This window comes from Lathyrus oleraceus, chromosome 5, assembly GCF_024323335.1.
Source record: "Lathyrus oleraceus cultivar Zhongwan6 chromosome 5, CAAS_Psat_ZW6_1.0, whole genome shotgun sequence".
Lineage (NCBI taxonomy): Eukaryota > Viridiplantae > Streptophyta > Magnoliopsida > Fabales > Fabaceae > Lathyrus > Lathyrus oleraceus.
The window spans coordinates 19,512,945-19,531,339 of NC_066583.1; the positions used below are offsets into that span (position 1 = coordinate 19,512,945).

The 18,395-nt window shown below is 34.5% G+C and overlaps 1 protein-coding gene across 1 annotated transcript; it reads right to left on the minus strand.

Moving 5' to 3' along the window:
- Positions 1-3,843: 3,843 nt before the first annotated feature.
- Positions 3,844-8,373, minus strand: LOC127079813 (dolichyl-diphosphooligosaccharide--protein glycosyltransferase subunit 1A). The gene is made up of 10 exons (XM_051020182.1): positions 8,129-8,373; positions 7,901-7,945; positions 7,147-7,784; positions 6,920-7,067; positions 6,656-6,832; positions 6,166-6,234; positions 5,978-6,067; positions 4,735-4,893; positions 4,427-4,651; positions 3,844-4,321 (listed from the first exon to the last, which is right to left on the minus strand). Exons 1-10 carry the CDS (start codon positions 8,231-8,233, stop codon positions 4,130-4,132), a joined length of 1,848 nt encoding a protein of 615 aa, XP_050876139.1. The 5' UTR covers positions 8,234-8,373; the 3' UTR covers positions 3,844-4,129.
- Between the last annotated feature and the right edge of the window lie 10,022 nt (positions 8,374-18,395).

Genomic DNA, 18,395 nt, shown 5'->3' on the forward strand with positions numbered 1-18,395 from the left:
TTGGGCTCGTTGCAGGTCCACTTCATTTAACTTACAGAATTTTGACTTTTGTATCCATTTTTGGCTATACGCCCCTCCCCCTCCTCCTCCAAAAATTATTAATATCTATTTTGGGGAAGCAAATGTAAGTTGATTAAGTGAATGTTAAATACAACAAATAGATACACACTCAATCAATGGACACACTCAATCAATGGACGCTAATTGAAGGTTCAAGAATCATAAGAAAATGGGAGAGTTTGAATTGGATTTCTATATTAAAACTTTTTGCAACCCAAGAACTTAACCAGCAAAGATAAGATAAAGATGGACAATATAAGTATTTTTATCCCGGTTCACTGTTAACGAAGTTACTTCCATTCCACATGCCTGAGAATTATGACTAAAACCTAGTCTCAAACCGATTACAAAATTTAAAGACAACTTTAGAATTATGACTAAAACCTAGTCTCACAAGGAAATACAACTTAAACACTAATCGTCAATGATTTCTTGAGAATTCTGACTAAACTTAGTCTCTCAAAAAAATAACAATTGTTAAACAAGATATGTGAGTGTTACAAAGATGCTTCTTATTAAGGAAAATACGCATAATGAAATACATGTTTTACACTTGAGAATATTTGAGATGAAGCTCAAAGTGTTCCTTCTATTTTCTCTTTCTTAAAGATGATTTTCTTTATTAAATCTTCTTCATCGTGAAGTTTTCTTAAAGTTCTGTGCAGAGGCTTTATTTCTCTTTTTATTCTTCTTCAATCATGCATTAACACTCTACTTTTTCACAATTCCTTTATCCTCATTTTATAGAAGAAAAAATAAGATTGTTGGTCCTTTTGAATTAGAGCATAACTTGTACTATTCACATAGATTATTCATTCTTTTTTTTCTAAAATATTGACTTTGCATAGGTGAGATTAGAATCATGTTCAGATATCATAGCCTTGAGAATATACTTCAAAGTCTAACGGGAAAAAAAACTTAAATGAATTAGATTATATCTGAGTTGATTTCTTCAGAAGTGTTGACTAGTGAAAACCAGAGTTGACTTTAACTTCAGAACTACTTTAAGTGATCACATTTGTTCTGATTCCGATGAGGTCAAAAGTTCATAATCTCTTTTATCAGAGTCCAGAGTCTCTATATCCAGAGTCTCTCTAAGACCAGAATTCAGAGTCTGATTTGATCAGCTACGTTCAGCATCTTAGCTTCTTCAGAGTCATATTTGCTTAACTTCTGACTTGATCAGATTTAGCTTTACTTAGCTTCTAGTTTTTTCAGAGCCTGCACATTTAACAAACTAGAGATCAAAATTATTCTTTTACATTTTTATTATCATCAAAACTCAAGGATAGTTGTGGAACCAAACTTGTTCCAATAGTCTCTCCCTTTTTTATGATGACAAGTTTATGTATTTTGATGAACAATTTTGACTTGGATAATCAAATCTATAAAACATCAGAGTTATGTTTGTAAGATTCCACTAATATTAAGACTAGAAGAATTTGGATATTTCACAAATTTGATTTCATGATTAATAAATCTCAATAATATAAGGTAAGAGAATATAGCATGTTTGGGATTCACTGAGGAATAAAGATATATCAAAATCATATTCTTTTTCTCCCCCTTTTTCATCAATAAAAAATAATAAGATGAAAATAAACTTTTTATAAAATAAAGAAAAAGGCAACACATTGTCAAAAACAGAAGAAAAACATTAAAACAAGATTTATGGTGGGGTTGGAAGTCTAGACATAATGGTTGGAAGCTTGGTCCCTACTACTTCATTCTCCTTCTTCATTTCATCTAAAGTCATCAAAGTTACAGAAGTAACAGTCTCAAAAGCAAGAGGTTCAGAAGATGCAATCCTAGAAGTTATTCTAACTTCATGCTGAGAATCTAAGATATGTGCAGTCCCAGAAATTGCTTCAACTTCAAATGGAATAACTAAGTTATGTTCGAAAGAAGGAATTCTAAAAGATGATTCAGCAACTAGATGAGTAGGTAAGATTTGAGCAGAAGAAATTTCAACTTCAATTTGAAATATAACTTATTCTAGTGCTGAAAACGCCAAAATCTTAGACCGAGTTAAGGACATATGAGCATGCTTCTTTAACTTCATAATCAGATTCATAATATCAGATAATTTGAGCATGAACTTTTCCAAAACAACCTCATAAGATAGTTTCTTGAGGAATTTGAAGCAATAGTTTAATCGGTCGATGTATAGATCCCATAATGTATTGCTTTCAGCAGGATTAATTGTGCTTGTGATAACCCGCCTCATAAAGCTTAGACTTTCAACTATTTTTAATTCTATATCATTCCAAACTTCACCAAAGGAGGGTGTAGGAAGTGTATGTTCATGATTATTTGTGACAGTTCTCATCTCTCTATTCATTTTTGAGTTAGAGGATGATGAGGAAAGTTCGACTACAAATGGAACCTCATTAGAGAAAAATTCTCTATCAATAGAGGAATCATCTAAAGAAGAAATTTCATCAAAACGTGGGTCAAGGAAAAGTATACTAATCTTATTGGAAGGAGGATGTGAAATGTTCATGGGTGTGAATTCAGGATTGGTTGGATGATCAGATAGTGTCTGTTAAGGTGAATGTGTGGGTTGAGGTTGAGATGTTGATTATTGTGGGATTGTCATTTGTGGTTTGTTGGATTTGTTCGTTTGTGGTTGTGATTTTAGATTCGCTTGTTGTTTTATGTACATTTGTAGTTTTTGGTTCATTTATTGTTGAGGGTTCATTTGTTGGTTTGGTATTGATGAATGAATAGAACCTTGAAGGTGTTTGTGGAAAATCTTTAGGGTTGTTATTGTTAATCCTATTTTTTGTACTATCTTAATTGCTGACATTATATGATGTGTTAAAATATGTTAAAATGTTATGATTCATTGTTGAATGATTTTAAAGAATAACTTGTCTCCTATGAATTTAAAAAAAAAATTGTTTTTGAAAATTTTAAAATGAGATATAGGGCCCGTTTGTCTTAGCTTTTCTTAAAAATGATTTTTATAGTGTTATATATTTTAGTGTAAAAAATTTACAAAGAAACTTTTCATAAAAGCTTCAAATGAAAATTTTGTTTAAATATTTATTCTTAAAATGTGATTTTAGGTATTTTATCATTTTACCGAAACTTTTTTTGGATATCAAAATTTCAAAAAATCACTTAATTTTGAAGCTATTTCAAATAACTTTTTCTAAAAATCATTTTTGAGATACAATTTTTTTTAAAATTTGTGATTTTGACTATGTTTTGATCTTCAATAATGTATATTTATGTTATACAATGAACAATTCAATTTTTTAATTTATAAAAAATAAATTTAGAAAAACTTGTAATATTTTGAAAAACATTTTTGTAAAATCCATTTTCAAAAATACAAAGAAAAAATCCATTTTTTTAAAGGTAAAACAAACTGGCTCATCCTCTTGAAAAACTAAACTAATTTAGTGAATGGCCATATCCATCCATCATAAAAATATTAACCGTTGGATTGGATTTAATTTATAAAAAAAAAGTTTTTCTTGATTGTTAATAGATTATTGAATTTTTTTTATGAATTAATTAATTGTTTTGATTAATGAATTGTTAATGAATTAATGGATTCTTTTCATCAATTCAATTCATATGCATTCATTTTGCCAAACCCTAACTTAGATGGTAAGAAATCATTCTTTTTTTTTAATTTTGTATTCAACAAATTGTAGACATCCGTTTAAAATTAAGGGGTGGCAAAATGAATGAGATGATTTCACCTTAATGTTAGCATGAAGTCGTGAACGATCCAACAAGACACTGAAAGTCGTCGTCCAAGCCAATAACTAAAACACTAATGCGAAGTTATTAAGAAATGAGGGGGTGAAAAGTTGGGTTATAACAAAAAAAAAAAACAGAACAAATAAGATTATATCCTTATTCTAGGAGGATATATATGCTGAAATTCTCATAACATAATACACAATAGACAACAACATAGTTCTCACCCACGCAAAACAAGTGTCGCTAGCCTCTTAGAAACCATCTAACTGCTAAAAATTTCTGACCTAAATCAAGTATAGCAAGGTCAAAATGGGAGCCCGATACCATCTCAAGCAGTATTATCCATCTATCATATCTCATCAATCAACTCCAGAAGATAGTCAATCTCTTGCCTCAGAGCTGTAATTTTCTGCTGATGTGAGGCAATCCGATTCTCAATTTCTCTTCCTCCTAATTTCTTCTCGTAACAGTCAACAACGGTAGAGTGTTTTGCCATAAGCTTCTCCTGCAAATCTCTCTCCTTGGCAATAACTTCCTCCACCTGAAAAACCAAAAGATATATTATGGAACTATAAATCAAGAGGGAAATTTTACATGGAAGAAAGTATATCTATCTTTATTTATTTTAAAGCATTTCCATCACGACCTTGGGTAATATTGGTGTGGCTTGTGGAGAAGACTGCAAGAATGCTACAGGTGATTTTAACTCCTTTGTGATCTCTTTCAGCGAGCTATCAACTGATTTTCGGGTTGCTTTACACGCTTGAATATCTCCTGACCTGGAAAGATCACGCAAGGATGCTTCTAGCTTGTCATGTGTTGTTAAGCAAAGGCTAATGATATTATGGATCTGATGAACAGTTGCTTGAACCTGAATGATGAAACAAAAGTTTACTGTGTAAGTACCATAATCAACTGCAAATACTAGATTTTGTATATGTCAACATGATTTACCTCTTCCCATTGGAGCTTTGCCAAATAAGATGCAGAAGTCTTGGAGATTGACAAGTCTGCATGCATGTAGACAATGGAGGCAACAAACAGAAAGAAAAACCCAGAAATCAACATCAATGGCTCCCTGAGCATAGAGAGTCTGTTGAACTTATAATAGACCTGCAATACAGACATTAGTAATCAGTAAGAACTACACCTAACAGATACTAAAATATCGGCCGTTCCACTGCCCCGCTCCCGTTTCATTTTTGGAGATGGCCATGCCTTGCGGCTATCCGATATTGATAACATATGTTTCAAGTATACTTTGTGAAGTTTGGAGATATTTTTATGAAGTATTCATGTTTAAAAATAAAAGCATAAGTCTTAGGCCAAAACATACTTGCAAATGCCAATAAAATTCAATAAAATAACCTTGCTATCCTTAAAATTTTAAGGATAATATCATAGACGGCCGCGTCAGCGTGCCGTAGTTCCGAATCCAATCCCATTATTGCAGTCGTTCCAGCCGAGTCACCCATTTGTGACGGAATGGCACGGTCTGACGCAATTTTCTTGGTTTTGCTGTTCTGTGCCGAGATAACGGCAGGAAAGGCCGAGTTTAATAACATAGCTTCAGTCATAGAAAATAAGCCTTTTATATGTGACTACTGACAGTTAGGTCATTATATATCAAGTTTAACTTATCCTAACAAAACAGATTGGTAAGGTGAGGGGGTGCATCCTTTTTATAAATTATTTTCGGGTCTTATCTTTTTTCAATGTAGTATTTGAATTTTTCTCAATGCACCCATCATGCCTAGTACTATTGACCTTGGCACGTGGAACTTTTGGTGGGCAACCTGAATGGATAGGCTTTGATACTATATTATGGTTTTTTCATTGGACATAAATCAGCCTACAAAACCAACTTGTAAGTTAAGTGATGCTTTTATGAACTATTTTTAAGCTTTATCTCTTTTTATCATGAGACTTAGGTTTTTCCAAATTAAAAAAAAAAAAAAAAACCAAATATATGAATAACCAATTCAATAATGACAAGTACATGCAATTCTGGATATAATCTTCCATCCTTACCAATCCAGGATAATATCTTTTGTTAAAATAAAATGCTTGTGGATCGTATTAAGTTAAAAATGCATTTTAATTGTTAGTAGCTGGCTAGTTCAATTTTAGAACATTTAGCCTCCACCTAGTTCAATTTTAGACCATTTAGCCTCCAAAAAAGATACAACGGTAATACCTGAAAATGCACATTATGCTCAGGCACGACATTGTTTTTCTCCAGCACAACAACAGGTCTACCAGCAATATCCAAGTGAGAAAACTTTGTCTGCAACAATAATAAGGATGAACTATAAAACCCAAAAAAGGGAAAGGCATAGATATCTATCAGCAATAGTTTAGAAGAAGATATCAAAATAGTATTACCTCGTGCCTTTGTTTCACAGAAAATGGAACAGATGCTGAAGTATCTTTTGAACCCTCTGGCAAAACAACCTGAAAGTTGCAAGCACCGGGCAGATGTGATAGTAAGTCATACATACCTACACCATATATTGCAATGACAACAAACAAAGACAGAGCAGGAAAATTTGCAAAAAATGAACTCTGTAAAACTATTTGGAATTTAGGAATGATTAACAACTCTTATGTCAACAACTAATTACTAATTAGACGCGTACAAAATAAATAGAGTTCACATTTATATTCTCAAAAACTTAATCACAGAAAACTGAAAAGTTAATATTTAGATAAATAAATTCATTTTCCCATGCTATACTTCTAATTACTCTGAAAAATATAAAGGTAAACTATGATGTGCATAACTCACAGACAAACTCTCCAAAGATTGGATTCCAGTTTGCAACAACAACAAAAAAGGAAAAGAAATTTATGACAAGATAAAATGATCACTCACCTTCACAACAAGAGTGTCTATTACCAACTCGATAAAGGGGGAACCAAACGAAATATTAAGGAAGCGCTTTCCATCGATGCCAAACAAGAAGTCCTGAAGTGGCAACCCATATCCAATAGTAAAGGCAGTTTTCCAGCCACCAAAAATTGGATACCTGGGTTCGATCACCAGTTCTGTCTGTAATTTTCAAAGAATTATTATTTTAACAAATGCTAGCAACAGTATTTAAGACTAAACACGTTCATCCAACGTGACAATGTCCACCTTTTTTGAGTCACCCCACAGACTAGAAGTGGAAATGTTGCCTATTTCATCCCTGTAGTACACAGAATGAGCTCTTGGTGGCAGCTTAGCAAAAAGACGCCGAAAGGCTGATGCACCCTTTACATACGGTTTGGTCTGATAGTCAAGCCTGCAGCAGAGAATTAGTTAATATTTCATGTCAAGCTAACATCACAAATAATAATTCAGAATCACAGAAACAGGGTGACCTAGAGAATTCTCCTTTGCTCTGAGCACCGCCATGAACAAGATTATAATGCTCTGTGATCTGCACATTTCCCCAATGGGAAATCTCAATCTCCCGTACCAACTCTTTAGCAACGGCAAACGGCTGATTATTCTCAAAGTGGATAACAATTGGCAAGTACGAATATGGAGGAAGATTCTCATATGGACCATATTTCAATTCAGAACCCTGAAGTTTTGTATTTTCCAATTTTGAGTAGGACTCTATCCTAGCCTCGGGTAATTTAACAGTGAGTGATTGAGCCTTCACGGGATAAGGAGAAAGATACTGCGCAGTCTCTTGAAACAGCAGAAGCTGGATGTCGGCCTGAGTAATTTTCTCCGGAAACGGTTGCAAAATGTGAGTAAAAACCGCCAAGACATCCAATGTCAGAGTCTCTCCCTTGGCAAGGCCTTTAGGTAAAGTTACTGAATAAATTTTCAAGGAAGCGGGAGCATCTTTCGGCTGGACAATTTCATAAGGTAAACCAGCACCAGAAGAGGATTTCGCCTTTCCTTTTCCTTCCTTAAGTGCTGCTTTCAAATATGCCAAGTAATTTGCATGGCTATCAGGAAAAGCCAACAAGATTTCTGATACAGTATCAGATCCTGCATTCTCTACCTGAGGAAGATAATATGAAGAAAAGTAAATCAAAATATCAAAGGAAATAAGATGCATCGTGTTCAGAGCAATTAAAAATCAAGAAACAATATAAAATAGGAACGATATTTGAACACCTTTAGAGAAGTAATGGTGCGGACAATTTGTGATGATAGATCAATCTGCAAAGAATAAGAAAACAATGGTAAGAAGAAGCAACATACACCGGCGATATATAGTAGATCGGAGAAATTGAAATGAAGCGATTTCGGTAGATTCTGGATTTGTGAATAGAATGTAGAGAAAACGGAAGAAGATCGAAACGAAACCCTAAACGGTGAAATGAAAGGGATGGGAGGACTTACACGACGGTCAACCTTGGTGAGGATTAGATCGGAGGTGGATAGAACATGCGAGGATAGGGATAGAATGGTAAATGCGAAGAGAAACGGAAACAGATTCAACCTCATCGTCGTTGTTCTCTTCTTCCGGTGATGGATCAACTCATTCAGTGAGTACTGAATCGAAACGCTCTTTACTCAGTGAACCAAATAACCCCAGCGATTGCAAAATAGTTACTGATACTGTGTTGTTCTTGTTCGAATGTTACCTTGTCATTTACCATTTTGCACCATTGTAATAAATTATTTACTTTTTAATGAATTGTTTTTTTATATAAATTAATGAATTAAATGTTTTATTTGAGTTATACATGATTCCCTTTATTTCTTTTTAATTTTCTCTTTTTGGTTTTTCTGGCATATAAAAAAAAGTTAATAATTTTTATTACTTTTCAAATAATGATTGTCTTCTTTCTAATTTATTCGACCTTTATCTCTCTTTAATAAATAATTAAAAGTAATTTTAATAAAACAATAATTAATGTCACCTTAAATTTTAAAATAACAAATAAAAAGAAACAAATGTTTATTTTAAAAATGTTAAAAAGAAATGAAGGGAGTATCATTTATTAAAATACCCTTAATAATAAAGTAAAATTTAATTAATAAATATATGATAGAAAAAAATAATAAATGTTGCATTGAAAATGTAAAAATGACAATTATTTTGAGACAAAGAAAAATTGTAAACCAAACACTTTTATGAGAAAGTGGGAGTACTTTTTTGTCGGTATATTTTATTCGAAATTAATTTTAGTTCTTAACTTAAACATAATCATCCAACCTTTTAAATAGTATGAAATTAATCTTTTTCATTCAAATGACAATGTTGGTTAGTTTTTGTTGACATGAAATATTAATCTTTTGTGATTAATTTAATAAAGAAAAAATCCGACACTAAATAGGTTTATGAGCTTTTAATATCATCTTCATCTTTTTCATTATTTCAGAGATTCAACTAAAATTCCAAACAATAGAAAATTTAAAAGTAGAAAATTGCATTGAAATGTATATCTAATTTGATCACACATTAACATATAATTAGGGATGAAAAACGACAATGTCCTCCCTAACACCATAAACCTCAAAACTTGATTAACAAAATTTACACGACAATTTAAGGTGTCATCAATGACAACCCTTCAAAAATATATCAACCAATTGAAACTATGCAGCGGAAAAACATTTCATAACAACTTCATAAATAAAGTACTAAACTTTAAAACAACAAAATCAACATCAACATAAAGCATAACGAACTCCCGCCCTCGATGTTACACGATCAGAGCATTAAAAACCACTAATGTATAATAAAGAGATAAGTAAAGAAAACGAGTAGCTCCAACAAGTCGCATTTCACACACAACAATAATGCTTACGCCTGATTATCTTCAAGATGTCCATGATGGACAACATCAAGCAAATGGGTGAGAAACAACATTCAATATGAACAGTGTAAAGAATACGAAGGTAGAGAAAACATACAACACAACACACATTCAATACACACATCAACATCACCAATGTCTCACACTCATTCATAACAACATGCACATTCATCAAGTATACACATTATTCACAATAAGTCATTAACTATGTTAAGTATTCTCAGTCGATCAACAATATCATGAACAATCAATTACATATATAAATATGTATGCAATATACTCTATAACTTACTCATTATGCATTTGGTATCATTCATGGATAACATATTCTATCTCACTCATGAATCTCCGTCATAAGATCATAGCACACCAAAATCATTAATATCAACATAAGTAACACTTCATTGATTCTCATCTGGAATCAACCACTACTCTTGAATCCATACCACCGGACCAGACCACACCAAAATTGAACCGAAGTCCATACACTATGATGCATGACTCTTAATAACATACATTATCACTAAAATAATCATCATGCATTTGTTACCAGTATGTACAACATCATTCTCAATACGCAATAATTAATCAATCACCAATATCACCAAAATTATCACCACAATTATGCATAACATTATACTAAATATACAACAATTGATTAAGGTCGTGATAAATAATAAACAACCCAAAACAGCAGCACCACATCATATGCATATTCACACAACATTCATTCATGTTAAATCATTATAACATCAACTCATCTTAAGCATGTATAGTAATTCACGCAAGTATACATACATTGATACATCTAGTATACATCCACACATCATTCAAGCATGTCAATTCATCTCACAAGGTACCATCATAATGTATCTCAGTGCGTTAGCTTTCCAATATTTTGAATCGTGCCTCAATCTGAGTCTCAAAACTCAAGTCATGGCCAAAACAACAGGGGAACCAACATATTGATATTATGGATCAATCGATTATTGTTAATGTTATGTTCAGTATTTTTAGAGGAACCAATCGATTGGTGTCTGCAATTTTCTCTAACATCTTTGTTCTGAACTCGTTCTCTTTAACCTTTAACCATTCCAACCCTACCCAATCATGTCCTACATACCCAACCAAATTATTTCGAGAATTTAACTTCATACACCAATTATCTACTATTACCACAACATATGCATCAATTAATATGCAATTTGTCATACAATTCAATCATCGCCTTCACCAACCCTTACACTCATATTCAAAGCGACATATATTCATCAATGGAAGAAAAATTCATATGCATTATTAGAGTTATATCTTAGGATATGAAAAATCAGCATTATAGAATAATTAAGGCCAGCCTTAATTTAATAGAATAAGAAAAGTTCAGCACTATAGAATAATTAAGGTCATCCTTAAATGTAGAGCTTGAATGATTCAACTCTTGAATGTTCAACTCCTCTTGTATAAATAGAGCATCATGCTCCATTCCAATTCAATATATAAAACAAACAGAATTAGTTTCTCTCTTTTCTCTTTTAGCTTTCTATCTCTTCTCTCTCATATCTCACTCTAATATGGTATCATAGAGCTTCGGTTCTATCTATGGCAGCGACTCCGGTAACTACAGCTCCGGCCACCGCAGCATCTATGTCATTCCAACTCAAAATCACAGAAAAACTTGATGAGAAGAATTTCCTACTTTGGCGCCAACAAGTAGATCCTTTCGTTAACGCGAATAATCTTCAAAACTACCTTTACCTTCGTGACATACCGAATCAATATCTAACTGATGAAGATCGTGAAGCTGCTCGTGAGAATCCTGCGTATCGCACCTGGATTACGCAAGATCAGTGGCTTATGACGTGGCTTCAATCCACGCTTTCACCTTCGATTCTTTCACGTGTTCTTGGATGTGTTCATTCCTACGAGCTCTGGGAACGTATTCTTGCGCATTTTCAAAAGCTTACACGTGCGAAAGCAAGACAACTACGAGCAGAACTCAGATCTACAACACTTGAAGACAAATCTGTTGGTGATTACCTGGTTTGCATCAAAGTTCTTGTTGATGCGCTTGCTTCAGTCGGAGATCCAGTTCCAGATCAGCAACACATTGATGTGATTCTTGAAGGTCTTCCTCAAGACTTTGCCTCTGTTATTTCAGTCATTGAAAGCAAGTTTGATTCAGTAGAACTTGAAGAAGTTGAAGCTCTTCTTCTTGCTCATGAGATGAGATTCAACAAGTATAAGAAACACTCTCAAATGGAGGTGGCTGCCACAGTGAATCTCACTCAAGCTAATTCTCAACCTGAAACGGATAACTCCAATAACAAGAACACTGAACAAGCTGTGAATTCAACCTTTAATCCAACCTATTCAAGAGGAGGTCGTGCATCTGGCCGTGGTGGTGGACGCGATCGTGGGAGAGGTAGGTTCAGCAACATTCAATGTCAAGTTTGCTTCAAATATGGTCACCTTGCTGCTAACTGCTATCACAGGTTCAATCAACAGTTTCAACCTAACATACCTGCTGATTTTCAAACAATGAACCTACAAAATTTCTACAATCCGTATCAACCAATTGGTGGACCTCAGTTTGCTCAGCCCATGGTTAACACTTGGTCACGCCCAAGCTATCAACCAAGACTTGCTCCTCTCCCTGTTCCTCAGTCACAGATCACTCCCAATGCTATGATTGCTAACACAACTTCAGTTCCAAGCAGTGCCTGGTTCCCAGACTCAGGAGCTTCTTATCATGTTACCAATGCCTCTCAAAACATACAGCAGACCCAGAGGTGTACTGTATTTTCCCTCTTCAAATGCCAACAATCAGCCCACTACTACCACTTCACCATCCTCCTCCTCTATTTCTGCTCCTAGGGATCATAACCTTCAGCCTCTCCCCACCAATACTCATCCTATGACTACTAGAACTAAATCTGGTGTACCCTTACCTCGTCAAAATCCTTCCATTTTTCTTGTCAATTCTGAGCCTAAGAGTGTTAAAACTGCTCTCCAAGATCCTAAGTGGTTTGCTGCTATGCAAGATGAGTATGGTGCCTTGATAAGGAACAACACTTGGTCTTTGGTACCACTGCCTGCTAATAGGAAAGCAATAGGCTGCAAGTGGGTTTTTCGTGTAAAGGAAAATGCTGATGGGACAGTAAATAAGTACAAAGCTAGGCTTGTTGCTAAGGGGTTCCATCAAGTCCATGGATTTGACTTTAATGAAACTTTCTCCCCTGTTATTAAACCGGTCACAATTAGAATTATTTTGACTCTTGCTCTCACTTATAATTGGCCTCTGCAGCAATTGGATATAAACAATGCCTTTTTGAATGACATTCTTGAAGAGGAGGTCTATATGATGCAACCCCCTGGATTTACTGCCCCTAATTCATCTCTGGTTTGTCACTTGCACAAGGCCTTGTATGGCCTCAAACAGGCCCCAAGGCAATGGTTTGAAAGACTCAAAACCACTCTTTTATCCTTTGGATTTCTGAACAACAAGTGTGATACTTCATTGTTCATCTACAAGCATCACAGTGTTGTCATTGATATGCTAGTTTATGTTGATGATATAATCATCACAGGAAACTCTCATCCTGTCATCAAGCAAATTACTCAACAACTAAATCATGTGTTTTCTCTCAAACAACTTGGTGACTTGGATTATTTTCTGGGCCTTGAGGTGAAGAATCTGTCCAATGGTAATCTCCTCCTTACTCAATCTAAGTACCTAAGGGACTTGCTAATAAAAACTGATATGGAGAATTCCAATCCAGTTGCTACTCCTATGGCATCCACCACCAAACTCATCAAAACAGGGTCTGCTGCCTTGTCTGATGCCTCTCACTACAGGTCCATTGTAGGGGCCCTGCAGTATGCAACAATTACACGCCCAAAAATCTGCTATGCTGTTAACAAAGTATGTCAGTTCATGGCACACCCCTTGGAGTCCCATTGGCTAGTTGTCAAGCGTATTCTACGCTACCTAAAAGGCACTATCACCTCGGGTTTATTGTTCACTCCTGCCTCCACTGTTCCGTTCTCTCTGCAGGCCTACTGTGATGCTGACTGGGCTGCTGACCCAGATGATAAAAGATCCACCTCTGGGTCAGCTGTGTACTTAGGCTCTAATTTGATCTCTTGGTGGTCTAAAAAGCAAATTGTTGTTGCTCGTTCTAGTGCCGAGGCAGAATATCGCAGCTTGGCGCACACCACAGCTGAAGTTTTATGGGTTCAAACTTTGCTAGCTGAACTAAAAATTCCCTTGACAACTCCAGCCATCTATTGTGACAACCAGAGCACAGTTGCTATGGCTCATAACCCTGTTCTTCATGCGAGAACAAAGCATATGGAAATTGATCTCTTTTTTGTAAGAGAAAAGATCCTTAATAAGTCTCTCACTGTCTGCCACATTCCTGGTGTTAACCAGACGGCTGACATCCTCACCAAGCCTCTCTCAAGTTCAAGATTTATGGAGCTCAACAGCAAGCTCAACCTGTCTGCCTCAAGTCAGCCTTTGCAGCCACCTTGAGCTTGTGGTGGAGTATTAGAGTTATATCTTAGGATATGAAAAATCAGCACTATAGAATAATTAAGGCCAGCCTTAATTTAATAGAATAAGAAAAGTTCAGCACTATAGAATAATTAAGGTCATCCTTAAATGTAAAGCTTGAATGATTCAACTCTTGAATGTTCAACTCCTTTTGTATAAATAGAGCATCATGCTCCATTCCAATTCAATATATAAAACAAACAGAATTAGTTTCTCTCTTTTCTCTTTTAGCTTTCTATCTCTTCTCTCTCATATCTCACTCTAATATGCATAAACATGATGAATCAAACATGAATTTAGTCACAACAAATCAATTAATCAATAAAATCAATCATGAATTCAGATTCGAACACAGCAACAACACATCCAAAATAGAATTATACAACACTAATGAGAGCAAGAACCTCTATTCTCTACCTTATCATGCAATACACTCGTAGTGAAAGTCCTTTCTCCCTCTTACCTTGCAATTCATACAAAATCAGCAAAAGCAAACAACTCTTATGGACTCTCCCTTTCAAACCCTAGCTCTCCCTTCCAATGTTCTTGTTTCACTAAACTCCTTGTTTCCACGTACTGACAAAATGTTCTCCATTAAACCTAATTTTCTCTAATATCTGAATATATAATATTCTATTTATCTTTTCACAATTACAATTTTTGCTCAACTAACTTCCATATTCTCTCTCCTTACCATATAGTTCTCTCAAATAACATAATTGACCAAATTACTCATATATTACCAATTTCTCATTTTATTTCTAATATTAATTAAAATATTAATTATTCTACCAAACACCTATTTCCCATCATACTCTACCAATACCATTACACCCCAACAATATATATAAACACATAATTTATTTTAATTAAAACACCTAATAACCAAATAAATGCATAAATAATTCATTTAAATCAATTAATCGAATTTGGGGTGTTACAACTCTCCCCCCACTTAGAGAATTTTCGCCCTCGAAAATTACCTGAAAGAAACAAAGTCGGATACTCTCTCATCTGGCTCTCCAGCTCCCATGTTATACTTCCACCAGCAGATCATTCCCACACTACCTTAACCAACGCAATCTCCTTGTCTCTCAAGTGCTTCACTTCGCGATCCTTTACTCTCAAAGGAGATGCCTCAACAGTCAGGTTCTCTCTAAATTGCACATCGTCCACTTGAATCACATGAGATGGATCAGGAATGTACTTCCTCAATTAAGACACATGAAAGACATCATGAATATTTGAAAGAAACGACGACAATGCAACTCTACAGGCTACTTCTCCTACTCTCTTCATAATATGATACATACCAATAAAACGTGGCATGAGCTTTCGAGACTTCAAAGCTCGACCAACACCAGTTACCGGGATAACACGTAAAATACATGGTCTCCCTCTTGGAACTCAAGTGTCTTCCTCCTCTTATCATGACAACTCTTATAGCGAATCTGTGAAGCTTTTATCTTCTCTTGGATCATCTTGATCTTCTTATATGTTTGTTGTACAATCTCAGGTTCAAGCACCACACTCTCGCCTGATTCATACCAAGATAAAGGTAATCTAAACCTCCTACCATACAAAGCCTTAAATAGTGTCATTCCAATACTGGAATGAAAACTGTTGTTGTAGGCGAACTCAATCAATGACAAGTAGTTATCCCAAGCACCTCTTTATTCTAGCACACAAACCCTCAACGGATCCTCCAATGATTGAATGGTTCTCTCTGTATGATCATCCATTTGCGGATGATAAGCAGAACCCAACTTCATCTTAGTACCCAACGCTTCCTGCAAACTCTGCCAAAACCTCGATATGAACCTTGGATCCCTATCTGACACAATACTCGAAGGAATACCATGCAGGCTAACAACTTTCTTACTGTATAACTTGACTAACTTTTGCAAAGGATAACTGATCTTAATCAGAATGAAGTGAGTTGATTTAGTCAGTCTATCAATAATAACCCAGATGGAATCTCACCCTTTCATTTGCATCAGACCCAACGACTTTTGATGTTTAATTTTTGACTTCTGACAAGTCAAACAATAATAAAGAAATTCAGTTACTTCCTTCTTTATTCCTAGCCACCAAAATATTTTCTTCAAGTCTTGATACATATTAGTGGCACTGGGATGAATACTCAGACCACTTATATTACCTTCCTCCAGAATACTCTTCTTAAGCTCTGGCACACTATTCTCGTTGATTCTGAAACCACCATTTTTACCTTGATTGATTAACACAAGTCGGTCAACCAATCACAAATCAACTTTCTGACCTTCTTTGATCTCTTCAAGGATATCACTAGCCAGCTTCAACATGCCTAACTTAACACTGTTAGAAGTCTCTTCACATACCAAACTCATGTCTTTGAATTGTTTGATCAATTCCAACTCTTGAACCATTGACATCCACAAATGCAACGACTTATTACTCAAAGCATCAACTACAACATTGGCTCTACCATGATGGTAACTCAAAAGTCAAAATCATAATCCTTCGCAAATTCGAGTCATCTCATCTACCTCATTTTTAACTCTTATTGATCGAATAAATACTTCAAACTCTTGTGCTCACTGAAGACTTCAAATTTGAAACCAAACAGATAATGCCTCCAAATTTTTAACATAAATACCATGGGTGTCAACTCTAGATCATGCGTAGGATAATTCCTTTCATGAACCCTAAACTGTCTAGAAGCGTGAGTCACAACTTGATCATTCTACATCAACACACCACTTAGACCCGTCTTAGAAGCATCACAATACACAATAAATGACTCACTTGGACTCGGTAAAATCAAAACTGAAGCAGATGTCATCTTTCTCTTCAGTTCTTGAAAATTTTATTCATAATGCACATCCCAAACATAGGCTTGACCCTTTTGAGTCAACTGAGCAACAACAATGCTAACTTCTAAAAGCCATCAATAAACTTCATGTAGTAACTAGCCAAACCAAGGAAAGTTTTAATCTCTGTAACAAACTTCAGAGTCTCCCACTACAACACAACATTTATCTTTGATGGATCTACAACAATACCACCACTAGAAATCACATGACAAAGGAAACTCACTTATCGCAACCAGGACTCACACTTGAACAACTTCACGTACAACTTCTTCTCTTTCAAGGTCTGCAACACAACTCTCAGATGCTTCACATGCTCTTCATCAGACTTAGAATATATCAGAATATCATTGATGAACACAACCACAAATTGATCTAAATATGGATGAAATATTCTATTCATGTACTCCATGAACACTCCAGACATATTAGATACACAAGACGACATCACAGAATACTCAAAATTTATAGTTAATTCCTAACTAATTTAAACACACCATTCTTATAGAAATAGAAATTTTAACATGAAAATATTGACGTTCACCAAGTGTACAACAAGATATTATCAACTACATTTATAGTTATAGTGTGTATTATCAAAAGACCCACCAAATATGTTTAAACAAGTTGTGAAACATTTTATTCCATAAAACATTAAACACTTTTCGTCAAAACAATAAAAACTTTATATGTTGACATGCATGAAGTGTAACACCAGATATTATAAAATGTGGTTCTTGTAGTTACAAATAATCACAAAGTAAATTATATATAAAATATTATCAAAGAAAATTCCATATCATATAAAATTTAAGAGAGAGATTCTCCCTTCAAAGATTCCTGGTTTGAACAATACCTTCAAAGATTCTAGCCCATTGATCTCTCTTGGTAAGAAAATTAGGCAAATTGAATATTTTCTTAACTGTTGCGAAAATGGATGAGTGTTTATAGTCTGATGTAGGAGTTGGTGATCCTTTGGCCCATGAACAGCTGCATCAATATAACAAAAAGAATTTTGAGCTAGTAATTCATTGGGTTGAAAACTCTCAATTTGAGCTATATATTATAAAGTTAGTTCTTCAAAATTGGACATCAATGTTTTGGAAAAATCGTAACACCTTAACAATGTGGACTCTCACATTTTTAATTTTCATTTATTTGCTTGATCACTCATTGAAAATTTTCTTGAACCATTATATTTTCAATTAACATATTAACTACTCACATTGGGTATTCATTTTTAGGTGACAACTTTTAAATCTATAAAATATATGCATACTACTCTTTTTCTTCATCATTGGTACTATGTTAGAAACCATTAAACATCATGGTAGTTCGAATGTAATTGACTTCGAGTAATCTTTCCATTTTAGCTTCGTTCTTCAAATTGATCTCAAGCGTAAATCTTTAAAGATTCTGGTAAATACAATCAAAAG